The 18,563-nt window shown below is 43.9% G+C and overlaps 1 protein-coding gene across 3 annotated transcripts in view; it reads right to left on the bottom strand.

Annotated features, from left to right (window-relative positions):
• Nucleotides 1–356: 356 nt before the first annotated feature.
• Nucleotides 357–18,563, bottom strand: part of LOC135542302 (rho guanine nucleotide exchange factor 3-like) — a 126,326-nt gene continuing 108,119 nt past the window's right edge. For all 3 annotated transcript variants that reach the window (XM_064969180.1, XM_064969182.1, XM_064969181.1), the window contains 8 exons: nt 15,576–15,752; nt 12,071–12,133; nt 11,207–11,303; nt 10,954–11,030; nt 5,591–5,848; nt 5,302–5,472; nt 2,015–2,201; nt 357–1,823 (listed from right to left, as the gene is read on the bottom strand). In XM_064969180.1, coding sequence (XP_064825252.1) covers nt 1,411–1,823; nt 2,015–2,201; nt 5,302–5,472; nt 5,591–5,848; nt 10,954–11,030; nt 11,207–11,303; nt 12,071–12,133; nt 15,576–15,752 — 1,443 coding nt within the window. In that variant the 3' untranslated portion in view covers nt 357–1,410. The remainder of the gene's footprint in view (nt 1,824–2,014; nt 2,202–5,301; nt 5,473–5,590; nt 5,849–10,953; nt 11,031–11,206; nt 11,304–12,070; nt 12,134–15,575; nt 15,753–18,563) is intronic.

Raw genomic sequence — 18,563 nt, 5'->3', positions numbered from 1 at the left:
GAGTGACATGTGTTTATACTAGGTTACACAACCAAGGGGCCGTATATGGGGCCTGTTCTAGAATTGCCAGTTCCTTACTTATGGAACACCATAGCTTTCAATTTTGGCCAAAATGTGGGAAGATTCTGAGGTGAACACCTTTGACCTCTTTTACAGCGTTGCGGTAACCTGTCCTTAACGAACCCCCCTGCAACCCCATGTCAAGTACTACAATAATAACATCATATTGATTGTCTTTGAAAACATTCTGCTGGTCATTTTGACTGGGTATTGCAAACACTATGTTCTCTAGATTCTTACATCAACACACACACACACACACACACACACACACACACAAAATATAAAACGCAACATGCAAGAATTAACGATTTTACTGAGATACAGTACATAAGGAAATCCGTCAATTGATATATTCATTAGACCCTAATCTATGCATTTCACATGACTGGGCATAGGCCCAGCCACTGAGAACAGGTCTTTCCCCCACAAATGGTGTGTATTACAGACAAAAATATTCCTGTTTCAGCTGGCCTGCTGGCTTGTCTCAGATGATCCCGCAGGTGAAGAAGCCTGATATGGAGGTCCTGAGCTAGCGTGGTTGCACATGGTCTGCGGTTGTGAGGCCGGTTGGACGTACTGCCAAATTCTTTAAAACAACATTGGAGGCGGCCTATGGTAGAGAAGTTGACATTTTATTATCTGTCAACAGCTCTGGTGGACATTCCTGCAGCCAGCATGCCAATTGTACACTCCCTCAACTTGTGACATTGTGATTGTGTTGTGTGACAAAACTGCACATTTTTAGAGTGGCCTTTTATTGTCCCCAGCACAAGGTGCACCTGTGTAATGGTCATGCTGTTTAATTAGCTTCTTGATATGCCACACCTGTCAGGTGGATGGATTATCTTTGCAAAGAAGAAATGCTCACTAACAGGGATGTGAATATCATCAGTGTATTCTATTAAGCTCTGGGAGGCCATAGTAGTACTGCAGTGGGATAACGTGTGATTGCAGAGTCTGTAGAGGCCCAGAGTCGGACCAGGAGAGACAACAAAAATACAGTCCTGTGGTCCCAGTCATGTCTGCCTTCCCTCCTCTCCAGGTAGACATCCACAGTAGACCTGACAGTCACAGCTAAGATACATGGTTGTCACTGCTACAGACAACACCTCAGTCTCATATAAAGATGCTCAAGAGAGAGAATGAGAGTTGTTTTTTCCCCCAAGTTCAGCAACAAAGAAAACTAACAAATGAAAAAAGTGGGCAGAATAAAAAAAAAAGTGCTCCAATTTTCCACAGTGTATTTCTTCCCTCCCGTATATAGGGAGCATTGCCATGTTGCCACCAATACTGCCAAGGTTTAGACTCTAGCCTCTCTAACCCAGAGAGGCCATGACACCCCGAAGGTCACACTTCTGATGGCCTGCTACTACTAGAGTCTGTTTGGTCCATCAGGGCACAGGCCAAAGCCTCGCTTGTGTCCATGTCCATGCTACAGCCTGGAGAGTCGACAGACGAATCACTGTCGCAATGGTCCATGCTTTTTGGCTGGGGGGACAGTGGTCCTGAGAGGCGAGGTGTTGTAGGGCTCAGAGGGCCGTGGGGGCTGAGTAGGCTTGGAGGGGGCTCTGGGTCACTGATACTGGTTTCCACCCCGACAGGAATCCCAAACCCCACAACCCCCATGGCCGACTCAGCAGCTCCTTTGGCCTGTCGAATGCAGTTGAGCCACTGCTGTTTGTTGAATGCATCGCTGGCTTGGAAGGAGTGGGAGTGGAGCTGGCTACTGCTATGAAACGACACTCTGAAGAAGTTCTTGGCTGAGGAGAGGAGAGACGAGGTTAGACAGGGGAAATTCGATACAAGCAGATTGCAAGTTAAATGACCACAGCATTAATAGACCAGGGGTGCCCAGCGGCAACAGTCCTTCACCGCTAGTGATGAACCAAAGAGATCCTAGAATTCATATTAAAAATGTTCTATATGTAAGTCTATGGGGGTAAACACTTACTCCTCTCGTTGTTGCTGAAGGCTCCTCTGATGGAGCCTCCCAGGCGTATCACCCCGTCCTGCAGGTCCTCCCACTGCAGCTCTCTGATGGGGATGGGCTGGCGGTACAGCTGGTAGTACAGCTGCTCATTGTGGGCGATGGCTCTAGTGATGACCAGCACGTCCTGGAACAGGAACACATGCAGCTTCTGGAGAACGAGGGGAGAGGAGGGTGTTAGGGTATAGTGTTTTTGCCTAATTTAAAACATATATTTATCAAGGTTTCTAATGGAGGTACAAAACAATTAACTGCATTGGAAATAATGTAATTGGACCAAACAGATAGATAGATACATACATACTTTGACAGGGCTTTGACTGTAATGGGTTAAAGTCTGGCTACATTTTCTGGTTCCTGCCTCATGCCAGCATCGGTTTGGACATGAAGCTGTAGCCAATATGCATATCACCTATAATTTGACATTTTTATTTACGTACATGAAAAATAGATTTGAATAGTGCATCAATGTTGGACTCTTCTGATCGAAGTCATTGATATTGTGATTACATTTTTATATATATTTATTGTCCATTCAGATAGCTTAAATCTATATTCTTGTCAGATATATCTATCTACACACACACACACACACACACACTGCTCAAAAAAATAAAGGGAACACTAAAATAACATCCTAGATCTGAATGAATCAAATATTCTTATTAAATACTTTTTCTTTCCATAGTTGAATGTGCTGACAACAAAATCACAAAAATTATCAATGGAAATCAAATGTATCAACCCATGGAGGTCTGGATTTGGAGTCACACTCAAAATTAAAGTGGAAAACCACACTACAGGCTGATCCAACTTTGATGTAATGTTCTTAAAACAAGTCAAAATGAGGCTCAGTAGTGTGTGTGGCCTCCGCGTGCCTGTATGACCTCCCTACAATGCCTGGGCATGCTCCTGATGAGGTGGCGGATGGTCTCCTGAGGGATCTCCTCCCAGACCTAGACTAAAGCATCCGCCAACTCCTGGACAGTCTGTGATGCAACGTGGTGTTGGTGGATGGAGCGAGACATGATGTCCCAGATGTGCTCAATTGGATTCAGGTCTGGGGAACGGGCGGGCCAGTCCATAGCATCAATGCCTTCCTCTTGCAGGAACTACTGACACACTCCAGCCACATGAGGTCTAGCATTGTCTTGCATTAGGAGGAACCCAGGGCTAACCGCACCAGCATATGGTCTCACAAGGGGTCTGAGGATCTCATCTCGGTACCTAATGGCAGTCAGGCTACCTCTGGCGAGCACATGGAGGGCTGTGCGGCCCCCCAAAGAAATGCCACCCCACACCATGACTGACCCACCGCCAAACCGGTCATGCTAGAGGATGTAGCAGGCAGCAGAACGTTCTCCATGGCGTCTCCAGACTCTGTCACGTCTGTAACATGTGCTCAGTGTGAACCTGCTTTCATCTGTGAAGAGCACAGGGCGCCAGTGGCGAATTTGCCAATCTTGGTGTTCTCTGGCAAATGCCAAATGTCCTGCACGGTGTTGGACTGTAAGCACAATCCCCACCTGTGGACGTCGGGCCCTCATACCACCCTCATGGAGTCTGTTTCTGACCGTTTGAGCAGACACATGCACATTTGTGGCCTGCTGGAGGTCATTTTGCAGGGCTCTGGCAGCGCTCCTCCTGCTCCTCCTTGCACAAAGGCGGAGGTAGCGGTCCTGCTGCTGGGTTGTTGGCCTCCTCCACGTCTCCTGATGTACTGGCCTGTCTCCTGGTAGCGCCTCCATGCTCTGGACACCGCTGACAGACACAGCAAACCTTCTTGCCACAGCTCGCATTGATGTTCCATCCTGGATGGGCTGCACTACCTGAGCCACTTGTGTGGGTTGTAGACTCAGTCTCATGCTACCACTAGAGTAAAAGCACCACCAGCATTCAAAAGTGACCAAAACATCAGCCAGGAAGCATAGGAACTGAGAAGTGGTCTGTGGTCACCACCTGCAGAACCACTCCTTTATTGGGGGTGTCTTGCTATTTGCCTATAATTTCCACCTGTTGTCTATTCCATTTGCACAACAGCATGTGAAATGTATTGTCAATCAGTGTTGCTTCAGAAGTGGACAGTTTGATTTCACAGAAGTGTGATTGACTTGGAGTTACATTGTGTTGTTTAAGTGTTCCCTTTATTTTTTTGAGCAGTGTATATCAACTGCTCTATACTCCTCAGACTAGAAAATAGTTAACACCAGTGTGGAAGGTATTTTACTTTAAATACACTCCAGTTGCCGTGCTGTATTTCATACACAAGTCTCAGAGATACAGTCAGGTCCAACATTTTCGGCGCCCTTGATAAAGTTTTAAAAAGACAGCCTTTTTCTAAAAGTATTTACTTATTATTTTGTCACATACACCGGATAGGAGCAGTGAAATGTGTTGTTTTACAGAGTCAGCCATAGTTGTAAAGGCGCCTCTGGAGCAAATTAGGGTTAAGTGCCTTGCTCAAGAGCACATCAACAGATTTTTCACCTTGACAGCTCGGGTATTCGAACCTGGAACATTTCGGATCCTGGCGCAACGCTCTAACCGCTAGGCTACCTGCCACCCTCTTTGAGCTTGGAGAACACATTGGGATGGATCTTAGACCATTCCTCCATACAGAATTTTCCAGATCCTTAACGTCCATCATCTGCACTTATGGACTGCCCTGCATTTAAAATGGATTTCAAATAGTATTTGAACCAAGGTCAGGACGTCTCCCCCTCTACTCGGTTGTTATCTCAGAAGGAAAGATGACCCAGCGAATGCCTAGAGGTGAACCTACTCTCTCAGAGCTGACTCCTGACCTCCAGTAGACCGATTGATATGTGGTGAGAGAGGTGCTTTAAGGGTCATGGTCAAAGGGTTTACTCGTACCATCACAGGTCGGTGTGGATTCAGAGGCTATTCATATATTTAAATGGCAATAAGGTCAATCTATTAGAGGAAGACACTGCCCCCGCTCTTAAGAATAAAAACACCTCACCATTGACTTTACTTATGTCAGAGGACATAGCTAGCAGTGGCGTGTCAGTAAGCATTTTAATTGACTGTCAGTGGATATTACAGTGCAGTGTTATAGTACTGTTACTGCTTTTCGTGAGTGATACTGAAAAGTAAATGGACATAGACACTCACAGCGTCCATGTTATTATTCAGGCAAATGTCCATCCTATCCTTTTGTATCCCTCCCTACCCTATCCCACTGCCACTCCAAAGTGTTGTGTTATTATGATCGACAGATCACTACTCACAGCACCCCTGTTGTTCTTCAGTTCCCCGTGACAGCTGAGGATGCGGGAGCTGTCAATGAGTAGGTCTCTCTGGCTGCCCTCTAGGTAGAGGAGACGTTCCTTGTAGAAACGACACTCTGACTCGCCCGTCTGGGTGTTGATCTCTGCCACGATGCTCTGGATAATGTTGATCTGGAGAGAGGGAGAGGGAGAGATGGGGGGGGTTGTGAGTGAGAATGTATGTGTTTGTGTGGGGGTGTCAGTGTGTTTGCGGATATGTGGGTCTCTCAATCTCTGCCCCTCTACTCACTGCCTCCTCCAGGTACTGTCGGTCTGGATGGTCGTTCGGCGTGTGTTTGAGGATCTCCCTGAGCAGCAGGGGGTATTTGACCAGCCGGCTCCTGGGTATATCCAGGAAGTTCCACAGGTCCAGCTTCCTGCTGAAGGGCGACTCCAGGCAGCGCTGCAGGAAGTCGTGCACCCGGTGGTCCTGCTTCTTATGGTCCAGCAGAGCCTTGGCTGCCACCTGATTACTGCAGTATGAGTTGTAGGAGTCTAGACAGGGAAGCTGGAGAGGAGAGAGAGAGAGGGACGTAGATCAAGGAAGAGGTCAGTAATGATGTCTCTGCTTCAGATAAGTGCACACTTTGCAAAGTAGCTCTTATTTATTGTGCACGTTTCAGAGATGTTAGGCCTCCATACGTTCCTGGTCTAGCTCTGTGTAGCATTCCCGTATGACCAACGACTCCAAGTCTTTATATATTGGGAAGAATACAAGAATGGAGTACCAGTGTGCTGGAGTTTTTGTCAAACTGCTCTTCCATATACCTGGACGACATCACATTGAAAGCTTTAGGAATGTACTGTAACTGGGCATGTGCAGCCAGAGCACAGCAGATGAACAGAAGTACAGAGAGAGGGAGGGAGGGGCTAAGTGAGTGGGGATGAAATCTCTTGCCTACTACAACTACATTCTGTGTACCACTCATACTATTTCGAACATACGGCTTAGTAAAAATGTATTCAGTAAGCAACAAATATCAACATACTATGCTCACCCTAACTGAAAATGTGTCATCTAATGCGGAATTGCGCTGTTTCCCCATTCGTTAATTTTGTTAGCACCTCCCCTTATCTGAAGGGGCGGCAGGTAGCCTAGGGGTTAGAGGCGAGCCAGCAGCCGGAGTTGCCAGTTTGAATCCCAGGTCCGACAGGAAAAATCTGGTCGGTAAGCGAGCTGGCAACCGGAGGGTTGCTGCATCAAATCCTGCCTGCCGTTGTGCCCTTGAGCAAGGCACTAACCCCCCCCCCCCCCCCACAGGCACCCAGTGTGGCAGCCCTCCACACCTCTTCAAAAACCTGTATATGTATGTCTGTCTTTCAGGAAGGGGGTTTGACATTGTGTGCAATTGACCAATAAAGTGATCATAATCTAAATTATCAGATTATCAGCTGTTGTCAAACACACGCATGTCAAACTCATTTCTCTTCATCAATAGTGTGCAGAGAATTCAAATAGATGAAAAGCCAAAATAGCATTTCAAGCATAAAGAACTTAATACATTTCACATACCACATACACTGAATGTACTTTGTACAGCGTATTTAATAAACTACAGTAGGTGAAGTATGTCCAGTCAAAACCATCACTCAACTAAGACTGAACACACTCATCATAGGCCCTGACATCGATCATGCTCTTTCAAGTAAATAATCAGAGAAGCTTTCTTGGTATATTCTATTATAGAGCCAAGAGTTTGACCAGGATTTTTTATTTTTTTTAAATATGTTTTTTACTGTGAGCCAGAGGCTCTTTCTCAATTAATCTTTCCTTGATTCCTCAAATAATCTCTCCACCTCCTTTTTAAACTGCTTTGGAGAAGGGAAGGACATTGGACCTCCTCTAATACAGTCAGAGGCAAGAAGAACTCTAAAATAGTACTTATTTCTATTTCTTCATTCTGTGCAGTGTATTGGGAGGTGATGTCGATGGGAGAGGGGTTGATGGGTGCATGTTCACATTCATACATCCACATGACTAACCCGGAGGCAGCACTAGCCTCACAACCCTTTTTCATAGGAACACCACTAACAATCACCTCGTTCTTCGTGGAGAAAAAAAAGGCTTAGGATGATCATTTAATCTTTGAAGGTCATTTTCATGGTAGATTGATCTGAAGTTCTAGCATGAGGAAATGTAGGACAGAGAACTTGCTTTGTTTCACTTTTCATTGTTTAAAAAGTGATCAATAGATGCTTTAGAGATTAAATAAAAATGTATTTGTCACATACACATGGTTAGCAGATGTTAATGCGAGTGTAGCGAAATGCTTGTGCTTCTAGTTCCGACAATGCAGTAATAACCAACAAGTAATCTAACTAACAATTCCAAAACTACTGTCTTATACACACACAAGTGTAAGGGGATAAAGAATATGTACATAAAGATATATGAATGAGTGATGGTACAGAGCAGCATAGACAAGATACAGTAGATGGTATCGAGTACAGTATATGCATATGAGATGAGTATGTAAACAAAGTGGCATAGTTAGTGGCTAGTGATACATGTATTACATAAAGATGCGGTAGATGATATAGAGTACAGTATATACGTATACATATGAGATGAATAATGTAGGGTATGTAAACATTATATTAGGTAGCATTGTTTAAAGTGGCTAGTGATATATTTTACATCATTTCCCATCAATTCCCATTATTAAAGTGGCTGGAGTTGAGTCAGTGTGTTGGCAGCAGCCACTCAATGTTAGCCTTGAGATAGAAGCTGTTTTTCAGTCTCTCGGTCCCAGCTTTGATGCACCTGTACTGACCTCACCTTCTGGATGATAGTTGGGTGAACAGGCAGTGGCTCGGGTGGGTGTTGTCCTTGATGATCTTTATGGCCTTCCTGTAACATCGGGTGGTGTAGGTGTCCCCCGGTGATGCGTTGTGCAGACCTCACTACCTTCTGGAGAGCCTTACAGTTATGGGTGGAGCAGTTGCCGTACCAGGCGGTGATACAGCCCGCCAGGATGCTCTCGATTGTGCATCTGTAGAAGTTTGTGTGCTTTTGGTGACAAGCCGAATTTCTTCAGCCTCCTGAGGTTGAAGAGGCGCTGTTGCGCCTTCTTCACGATGCTGTCTGTGTGGGTGGACCAATTCAGTTTGTCTGTGATGTGTATGCCGAGGAACTTAAAACTTACTACCCTCTCCACTACTGTTCCATCGATGTGGATAGGGGGGTGTTCCCTCTGCTGTTTCCTGAAGTCCACAATCATCTCTTTAGTTTTGTTGACGTTGAGTGTGAGGTTATTTTCCTGACACCACACTCCGAGGGCCCTCACCTCCTCCCTGTAGGCCGTCTCATCGTTGTTGGTAATCAAGCCTACCACTGTTGTGTCGTCCGCAAACTTGATTGAGTTGGAGGCGTGTGTGGCCACGCAGTCGTTGGTGAACAGGGAGTACAGGAGAGGGCTCAGAACGCACCCTTGTGGGGCCCCAGTGTTGAGGATCAGCGGGGTGGAGATGTTACATTTACATTTACGTCATTTGGCAGACGCTCTTATCCAGAGCGACTTACAAATTGGTGAATTCACCTTATGACATCCAGTGGAACAGCCACTTTACAATAGTGCATCTAAATCATTTAGATATTCCTAGGTATTCCTTAAAGAGGTGGGGTTTCAGGTGTCTCCGGAAGGTGGTGATTGACTCCGCTGTCCTGGCGTCGTGAGGGAGTTTGTTCCACCATTGGGGGGCCAGAGCAGCGAACAGTTTTGACTGTTGTTGCCTACCCTCACCACCTGGGGGGCGGCCCGTCAGGAAGTTCCCGTTAGTTCTGTGGAATTTGGAAATCTTTACTCTATTACGCAACCACATTGACATCTTTCCGTGGTGGAGCAGAGTTCAGAGGAGAAGGGCAAGTAAACCCCTGAGAAGCAGGGGAGCAGAGGAGGCTCTCCGCATCCTTGTCAGGCATACATTGTTCCCCATAACTACCTAGTGTAAACAAAAAGTAGGGATGAAGCGAAGGCGGGATGGAGAGGAGCCGCTCAGCATCAATACACTAAGAGCCTTGGACACACTCCACAGCACTGCAGAACTAACCCGATTCCAGCTCTTTGCTAACGTGTCCAGCTAAAGTGTCACTGCACACATTCCGAGGAAGTCATGACGTTACCTAAGAGCCTTGTTTTCACCTCCCCACAGGGTAACCAAACTCCACACCAGTAGGAGATTTCTCTGGGTGTTGCAACAACGGCTACTGTGGGTGTGTAAACCCCAGATGTCAACTTACTGAGCTTGGAGTGCACACACACTACACAGAGCTCTGATCTCACACACACACACACACACACACACGCGGCAGTTGAAGTACACCGGTTGAAGTACACCGGGCCAATAAGACACAATGACTCTGTTTTCATAAGCTAGCTATGCTACGAAAAACAAGCATCTCAGGCTGCCTCATGAACTAGCTGTTTTGAGGGTTCTCGATGGCTGAATCCATCCTCAGAAAAGTATTGAGTAAATTGATGCTGTTGAAGTGACACAAAAGCACTTAGTTTGCCAGTGAAACAAGGACAAATCTAGCTCCCTCTCTCCCCACAGGCCAATTCAGTTTACTGTTTTTGATTTGCCACAAACACCACCCCTTAAATATTTCCATATTTTGTACTGTTAGTCTGTATTTAAAATTTATTAAATTTAGATTTGTTTTCCACTGGCCCTTCACACAATACCCCATAACGTCAAAGTGGAATTATATTTTAAGAATTCTTTACAAATGAAAAGCTGTAACATCTTGAGTCAATAAGTATTCAACCCCTTTGTTATGGCAAGCCGAAATAAGTTCAGCAGTAAAAATGTGCTTAACAGGTCACATAATAAGTTGCATGGATGCAATAACGAGTACCACATTTCATATTTTCAAGCATGGTGATGGCTGCATAATGTTATGAGTATGCTTGTCATTGGCAAGGACTAGACATGGAACACTGGTACCTTGAATCATGTTTACATACTGTTTTACCCATTTCATATGTATACTGAACAAAAATATAAAAATGCAACATGTAAAGTGTTGGTCCCATTTGTCATCAGCTGAAATAAAAGATCCCATACATTTTCAATAAGCACAAAACGTATCTCTCAAATTTTGTGCACAAATTTGTTTACATCCCTGTTAATGAGCATTTATCATTTTCCAAGATAATCCATCCACTAGACAGGTGTGGCATATCAACAAGCTGGTTAAAACAGCATGTTCATTACACAGGTGCACCTTGGGGACAATAAAAGGCCACTCTAAAATGTGCAGTTGTGTCATAACACTATGCCACAGATTCCTCAAGTTTTGATGGAGCGTGCAATTGCCATGCTGACTGCAGGAATGTCCACCAGAGCTTTTGCCAGATAATTTAATGTTTATTTCTCCACCATAACTCACCTCCAACATCGTTTTAGAAAATTTGTCAGTATGTCTAACTTGTTTACTGTTAGATATTCCCACCTCGGGCATGTGTAGTATGAACATACAACTGATTGCAAAGTATAATCAGTATTGAAAACTGTAATATAAATCAAGTTGATCCATCAGTTTTTCCTGTTTAGGTCACATGGTCAGGAAAACCCTCATCCCCTACATATGATCATAACGGATGGTCTTACCCAGTCCACTAGGATGTGTCCCACATGTTCTGTGGAGCCATCTGGTTTCCTGGCCTCTCGCAGTCGACTCAGCAGATCTGAATAGTGAGTAGAAGGAGCGGTCTCAACCTCTGTCTAATGGTTCATTTGGGTGTTAGTGTGTGTGTGTGTGTATATATGACTGTGTGTTGACTTCTGTGTTTGTGTGAGCAACTGTGTTTCTTTGCAATTGCCTGTTCTTGTGGTTCGGTCCTTTGTAAGCATTCATTCTCACCTTCATGCAGCGGAATGAGAGATTCCAGGGTTCCGAAGATCTGGTTGAGCTCATGTTCTGTCATGATGGACAGTTTCAGCATTGGGTCATGGTATGCCTACAGGTACAGAGAAAGTAGAATGTTAAGTTGGAGTCACAGAAATGCAACCCAACACTACTTTTCTCACTTGTTACATTAAAACAAGTTTTAGAAGCACTAAAACCTGAATCAAGTGTGAGCCCTGAAGATGAAAAACTGTAGAAAATGTAGACATCCATGTCATAAGCTACAAATAAACAAGTGTTTGATACGCTACTTGATCATAGCGCAGACGTAATATAAAACAACACATCCAATATTAGTGGAAAAAAAAAACTTTATCCCCTTGACAAAACAGCACTAAAAAAAGAAAACAGACGTCAAATGGGGCTGGCAGGTAGACTAGTGGTTAGAGCGTTGGACTAGTAACCGAAAGGTTGCAAGATTGAATCCCCAAGCTGACAAGGTAAAAATCTGTCATTCTGCCCCTGAACAAGGCAGTTAAACCCACTGTTCCTAGGCCGTCATTGAAAATAAGAATTTGTTCTTAACTGACTTGCCTAGTTAAATAAGGGTTTAATAAATATGGGACATCTCCATCAGATATAAAATACATTTTCGCAACAGTATTGACTTATAAATAGACCAAACATCTGTTGGCATATTGTTGTACATCTACTGTAATGGTCAAAAACACACACACACACACACACACAACGGGTCTCAAGTGTGTGATTGTCGGAGCGCAGGAGAAACTGGAGCCTGGCTGATCAGCAGGGTAGAATAACTCAGCTGTGACACTCAACAAAAAGGGAAATTATCTTTATTGGAAAAGCAGATTGTACCTTCTTGGCCAGATTCAGATCCTCAACGAGATCCTTCTCCCCTCGAGAAAGCTCAAAGATCGCCTGCAAAACACAGAGGAAGACAGAAGATAAACAAAGAGAGAACGGTGAAACAAGGGTCTCCACGTAGACAAACATCTCAGTGAGAAACAACAATTCATGCACCACCTTCAAAAGATTGCATGTTTTATTTTTTAAATCTTTTTCTAGAAAAAGGAGTCGATATGAAGTATGCGCGTTTCACAACAGTGATAGACTAATCTAAAGCGCTCATCGTGTCACCGCTCTAAAGCCACAAGACTTTACCACCAGACTTCTGTTGCACAGAAGAAAACACAGGACCCCCACTGACCCCTCAATACTTCCCAATGCACAGATGGATTATTTTCTAAAACACCCTATTCCATTTTCACTGTCCTTTGATGTCTACTCTGTGTGGCCTGAGAGGTGGAGTCCCAGTTTGAGTGGAAGTTGGTGGGGCATGTTGTTTCAGAAAGGCCTGACTAATTTGAACGGTGAAAACTGAATTATATAGCATTTGATCCTCTAGTCTAGTGTCTCCCCTCTGACTATGCTCTGACCTGGTAGAGTGGTGAACCAGGCGGAGAATCAATGGAGCCCCTTCACGCACTCCTGCTGCTCCTCTTTACAGTAACTGTCAGGTGAACTGTTGTCCTCACATTTTGGTCTAATAATTTTCCCATCATCTCCAAACTGTTCCCTTTCAATTGCTACCATGGTTAAGCATATGATTTCATATTTTTTCTGTAAGAAACATTTCAATGTAGCCCTTTCTATATAGGCCAATTCCCACGAGTGTAAAGTGTTAGTGGTCAAAAAGAAACAAAAATAGGTCCTTAGCAAAGAGCAATTTCTTGAGCAAGAATTTTGCTACGACTGTCTGGGATCGATCTGAGTAGGGAAGGGAAAACTGAAAACTAGTTGTCATTTGCTGAAAGTTTGGAACAAATTTACTGCATAGTGATGTCACCAGGCAGGCCAAAACACCATCCTAACAAAACAGGCTGAAATTTCAGCTAGCTGCCTATCAAGCTAGCAGGGTTTCTTGAGGGCTTGAAAGCAGCCTGTGACACGGTTAGCCATTGTGGCTGGGACCGTGGATTGTACCGAGTTTGTGGCTGTCTAAATCCCTGCTGTTTGTTGTGTTCAATCATCCCTGTGACCTGCCCTGTTTAACTGCGAGGTGTAACCGCGTAACCTACGTTGCCGGCTACCATGACAAAGACCAAAGCCAGCGGGAATACTGTTGAGGACAGTGGGGTCTCTCTATCACAGCTGAAGGATCTTTTAAACAAATAAAAATTGTTCTACAAGCAGAAGCGACAGTGTTTTGACAATTTCAAATAATAGATGACCTGACTAGAGAGGTCTAGGACCTGAAAAACAGGACAAAGTGAGGGAAATTCACCTGACAAGACTGAATCCAAAACATTACGCTGTTGATTTTATGTGCATTTTAGATTTACTATACTTTGCTGTATTTGTTGATAACGAAATCTGAAAATGTGGAGTAGGTGCAACATAAGACAAAAAAAATGACAAGGGTTTGAGTGAGAGGACTAACAGGTGTCTCCCAAGTCGACACACACACACACACACACACACACACACACCTCTCCAAAATGTACACAGTTCCGAAGCAATTTCAATGCACTTTTATGACTCAAAGAATAGTCTTCAACTATAAAGGCACTTTTTTGAGCTCTCCTATCTGTGCCGTTCAGAAACTAGAGCAAGCACACTTGTACACAATTACTGTTGTTGTTAACGCAATCCAAAAACAGACTAATATAAAATCACAATCTGGGTCAGTTGGGCAGGATTTGAAAGCTTGTTCTATTGCCAACATGACTAGCTAAATTATAAAATATGATCTTACAGTGTTAGGCTTTCGCAAGGCAATTCAGAGAAACAGATGGTAACTTTGGTGCGCATAGAAAGCAGTCATCAGTGCCGACAGTTGAACATTTGCCTTTGCACATGCTTCACAATTTTTTTTTTTTAATAATAATAATAGGCTCATTCTGTTCAGAACAACCCAGGGTATGACGACATGTAATCTTGTAGCTGGACATCAAACATGGTGATCACAAATGGTGACACTGATGATTTGGATACGTGAAGCGCACATGTGTTTTTGGCTAGCTTCAAATCGATATTTATTATAATCCTCAATGTCTCATCTTTCAAAATAAAATGTTAATCTTAAAATTTACAGCATTTCCCTCTGACAATTATTTGGGGCAAAAGTTGCCCAATTACCGGGAGGGATGGAGTCAACTTCTTGTTGCATGCGGTGCTCAAATTCAGTATGTTTGTCAGTCAAAACTCATGCAGCGCTTTGAAGTGCAGGGCCAGACCTCTGACGTCATGTATAGTATGTTACTGGACAGCCAATTACAATACAATGTTCACGGCTATTAGTGCCTCCATCTGCCATTTCCAACCCGTACGAGTGTAAAGGGCTACTTGAAAACAGAGTAAGATAATTAATTGTTACCCAGAAATGATATCAAGATAAAAACAGCTGCACTAGACCTTAAACTAAATGCATTATACCAGTAGCCAGGGCTAGCCCGGGCCTTTTGGGGGCCCTAAGTGAGGTTTGCGTGCAATGCATTTTACTGGCTCCCATCTTGACAACGAAGATACGTTTTTTTGTGTTTTTTTTTAAAATGTTTATTTCCTGCAATTCTACACATTTTGCTATGGGGCGGAGCGAAAACATAGAAAATTTGCTTTAAAATAGCAACAATTCTACACATATTGCCATGACTTATGCCATGTTAATATGATATCAATGGGGGCCCCCTTTAGGTCATTGTCCCTGGTCACATGCCCTGATTGATTGCCCAGACGGTATTCAGAACATCATTACTACAAGTTTAGATAGCTGGCAAAAAAAAAATCATTAGCCGACATGTCTTATTGAGTGACTTACATAACGAGAAACTACTGATGAAAATGTCACCTTGTGTATACTACCATGCTAACTCTCAACAGTAAGTTAAGAGCCCGACTGAGTTCCTAAAAAATAGATTTAATTGTTTTGGGGCCGGGGCCCGGTTTTTGGAAATAAAAGGCCGACAGTTGCCCATCCCCGGACAAGGATCCAGGGATTCTCTCTCTAGTTTTGGATTTTGCTATGAGCCCTCAAACTAAAGTCTTCCATGCATTCTAGGAGATGCACATCCTTGGTATAGCCATGCTATTCCAAAAGTTTATGACATGGCCTCCATTTTAATGTCGGTTGAAATCAAAGCCAGACAAACCTTCCAGCCAAAACTATGCAATACACTATAAAGGTGCAAATACAAGTCTGACAGTATTTCTATTCCTCTGATAGTAACTGTGTACTCCCTTTAGTAACCCTGATAGTCTCGTCCATAAGCCGGCTCTCTGGAGACAAGGCTACCCTAGTGTTAGTAGCAGTGCTCGGACATAGTAACCTCCCGTACTACCCCTGTTGAAAAGCTTTCCGCACCTCTTGGCGATTGATCTCCTTGGACGACAGCATCTGGTGTCCAAGCCGCACGTCAAAGGTCTCGCTCCACAGCTTGCTGTCACGCCGCTTGGTGTTGGCAGGCGGGGCCGGCCGCGTCCATGGTCTGGGAGGCATGACCGACTCTGTCCGACTCTCACTGCGGAAACTGATGGAACGCTGCGGAAGAGAGAGAGAGAGAGAGAGAGAGAGAGAGAGACACACAGGAAGGTGAGTGGTCCTGTGTGATTGATTGAGAGAAGAGTGTCTTTTCATAAAGATTAGAAAAATTGTACTTCATAGGACATCAACTAGGAAGGATATAAAAAGACCATACCAACACATTTGTTCTCATATGCCACTTACCTTATTTCTGATATCTGTAGGTTACTGTACAATTGTCTAAATTATCCTGTCTGTAATGCTATTCAAGCACTGTGCGACGATAGTGAGGCCAGAATAATTCAGAACACAACACATCATACACAGGTCAGATGAGGGCTGGCGTACTTAGTGGATGATGGTCTGGAAAGTGATTGATTTGGACTTAACAACAGAACATAACAGATATGCTGGCTAGGGCTGGGCCTTCTAGGTCGGCCAATCCCGCTATTCATGTTTTATGTTTTTCTAGACATGTGTGGTGTAATTTCAATTGCCTCGACACAAATGGCTGTCTGTTAAGTCATTATGAGGGTCATACATACTGTGCCTTCAGAAAGTATTCATAGCCCTTGAGTTATTTCACATTGTTACGTTACAGCCTAAGTTAATTTCTTTCTCTCTCTCTCTCTCTCTCCCCCCCCCATCTACACACCCCACAAATACCCCATAATTATAAAGGGTTTTTAGAACGTTTTGCAAATGTACAAATTAAATACCTCATTTACAGTAGTCACATCAATACATGTTACAATCACATTTGGCAGTGATTACAGCTGAGAGTATTTCTGGAAAAGTCTCAAGTCGCTCGCTTTGCACACCTGGATTGTACAATATTTGCACATTCTTTAAAAAATGATTCAAGCACTGTCAAATTGATCATTGCTAGACAGCCATTTAAGTATTGCCACAGATTTTCAAGCCAAAACTGTAACTAGGCCACTCAGGAACATTCAAAGTCGTCTTGGTAAGCAACTCCAGTGTATATTTAGCTTTGTGATTTAGCTTATTGTGTTGCTCAAAGGTGAATTTGTCTCCCAGTATCTGTTGGAAAGCAGACAACCAGGTTTTCCTCGAGGATTTTGCCTGTGCTTAGCTCTGTTCCGTTTCTTTTTATCCTAAAAAACTCCCTAGTGCCATAACATGATGCACCCATCAATATGCTTGAAAATATGAAGAGTGGTACTCAGTTGTGTTTACCCCAAACACAACGCTTTGTATTCAGGACATAAAGTGAATTTCTTTACCACACATTATGTGCAGTTTAACTTTTGTTCCTTATTGCAAACAGGACGCATGTTTTTGAATATTTCTATTCAGTACAGGCGTCCTTCTTTTCACGCTGTCATTTAGGTTAGTATTGTGGTGTCCATCCGCAGTTCTCCCATCACAGCCATTAAACTCAAACTGTTTTGAAGTCACCATTCGCCTCATGGTGAAATCCCTGAGCGGTTTCCTTCCTCTCTGGCAACGGAGTTAGGAAGGACACCTGTATTGTAGTGACTAGGTCTATTGCTACACCATCCAAAGTGTAATTAATAACTTCACCATGCTTGAAGGGATATTCAATGTCTGCTTTTTATTTGAACCCATCTACCAAGAGGGGCCCTTTGCGAGGCATTGGAAAACCTCCCTGGTCTTTGTGGTTGAATCTGTGTTGGAAATTCACTGCTCGACTGAGGTAGCTTACAGATAGAACTATGTGATGGGTACAGAGATGAGGTTGAGATGTTGAACACTATTCTGGCATACAGAGTGAGTCCATGCAACTTACAGTACATTCGGAAATTATTCAGACCCCTTTATTTTGTTACGTTACAGCCTTATTCTAAAATGCATTAAATTAATTGTTTTCCTTATCAAATCGACACACAATAGATTGACACACAATGACAAAGCGAAAACAGGTTTAGACATTTTTGCAAATTTGTTAAAAATGAAACAGAAATAACTTATTTACATAAGTATTCAGACCCTTTGTTATGAGACTTGAAATTGCGCTCGCTCAGGTGCATCCTGTTTCCATTGATCATCCTTGAGATGTTTCTACAACTTGATTGAGTCCACCTGCAGTAAATTACATTGATTGGGCATGATTTGGAACCCACCTGTCTATACAAAAAGGTCCCACAATCGACAGTGCATGTCAGAGCAAAAACCAAGCCATAAGGTCCAAGGAGTTTTTCGTAGAGCTCCGAGACAGGAGCTGTCAAGGCACAGATCTGGGGAAGGGGTACCAAAAACATGTCTGCAGCATTGAAGGTCCCCAAGAACACAGTAGCCTTCATCATTCTTAAATGGAAGAAGTTTGGAACCACCAAGACTCTTACTAGAGCTGGCCGCACGGCCAAACTGAGCAATCGGTCGAGAAGGGCCTTGGTCAGGGAGGTGACCAAGAACCCGATGGTCACTGACAGAGCTACTCTGTGGAGATGGGAGAACCTTCCAGAAGGACTCCACCAATTAGGCCTTTATGGTAGTGGGCAGATGAATGCCACTCCTCAGTCAAAGGCACATGACAGCCCGCTTGGAGTTCGCCAAAAGGCACCTAAAAGGACTCGGACCATGAGAAACAAGACTCTCTGGTCTGATGAAACCAAGATTGAATCCTTTGGCCTGAATACCAAGCGTCACGTGTGGAGGAAACCGGGCACCATCCCTACGGTGAAGCATGGTGGTGGCAGCGTCATACTGTGGGGATGTTTTTCAGATGCAGGGACTGGGAGACCAGTCATGACCGAGGGAAAGATGAATGGAGCAAAGTACACAGAGATCCTTGATGAAAACCTGCTCCAGAACTCTCAGGACCTCAGAATGGGGTGAAGGTTC

This window comes from Oncorhynchus masou, chromosome 6, assembly GCF_036934945.1.
Source record: "Oncorhynchus masou masou isolate Uvic2021 chromosome 6, UVic_Omas_1.1, whole genome shotgun sequence".
Taxonomy (NCBI): domain Eukaryota; kingdom Metazoa; phylum Chordata; class Actinopteri; order Salmoniformes; family Salmonidae; genus Oncorhynchus; species Oncorhynchus masou.
Note: the sequence above shows the minus strand (reverse complement) of the source record. Positions and strands in the feature narration are given on the sequence as shown.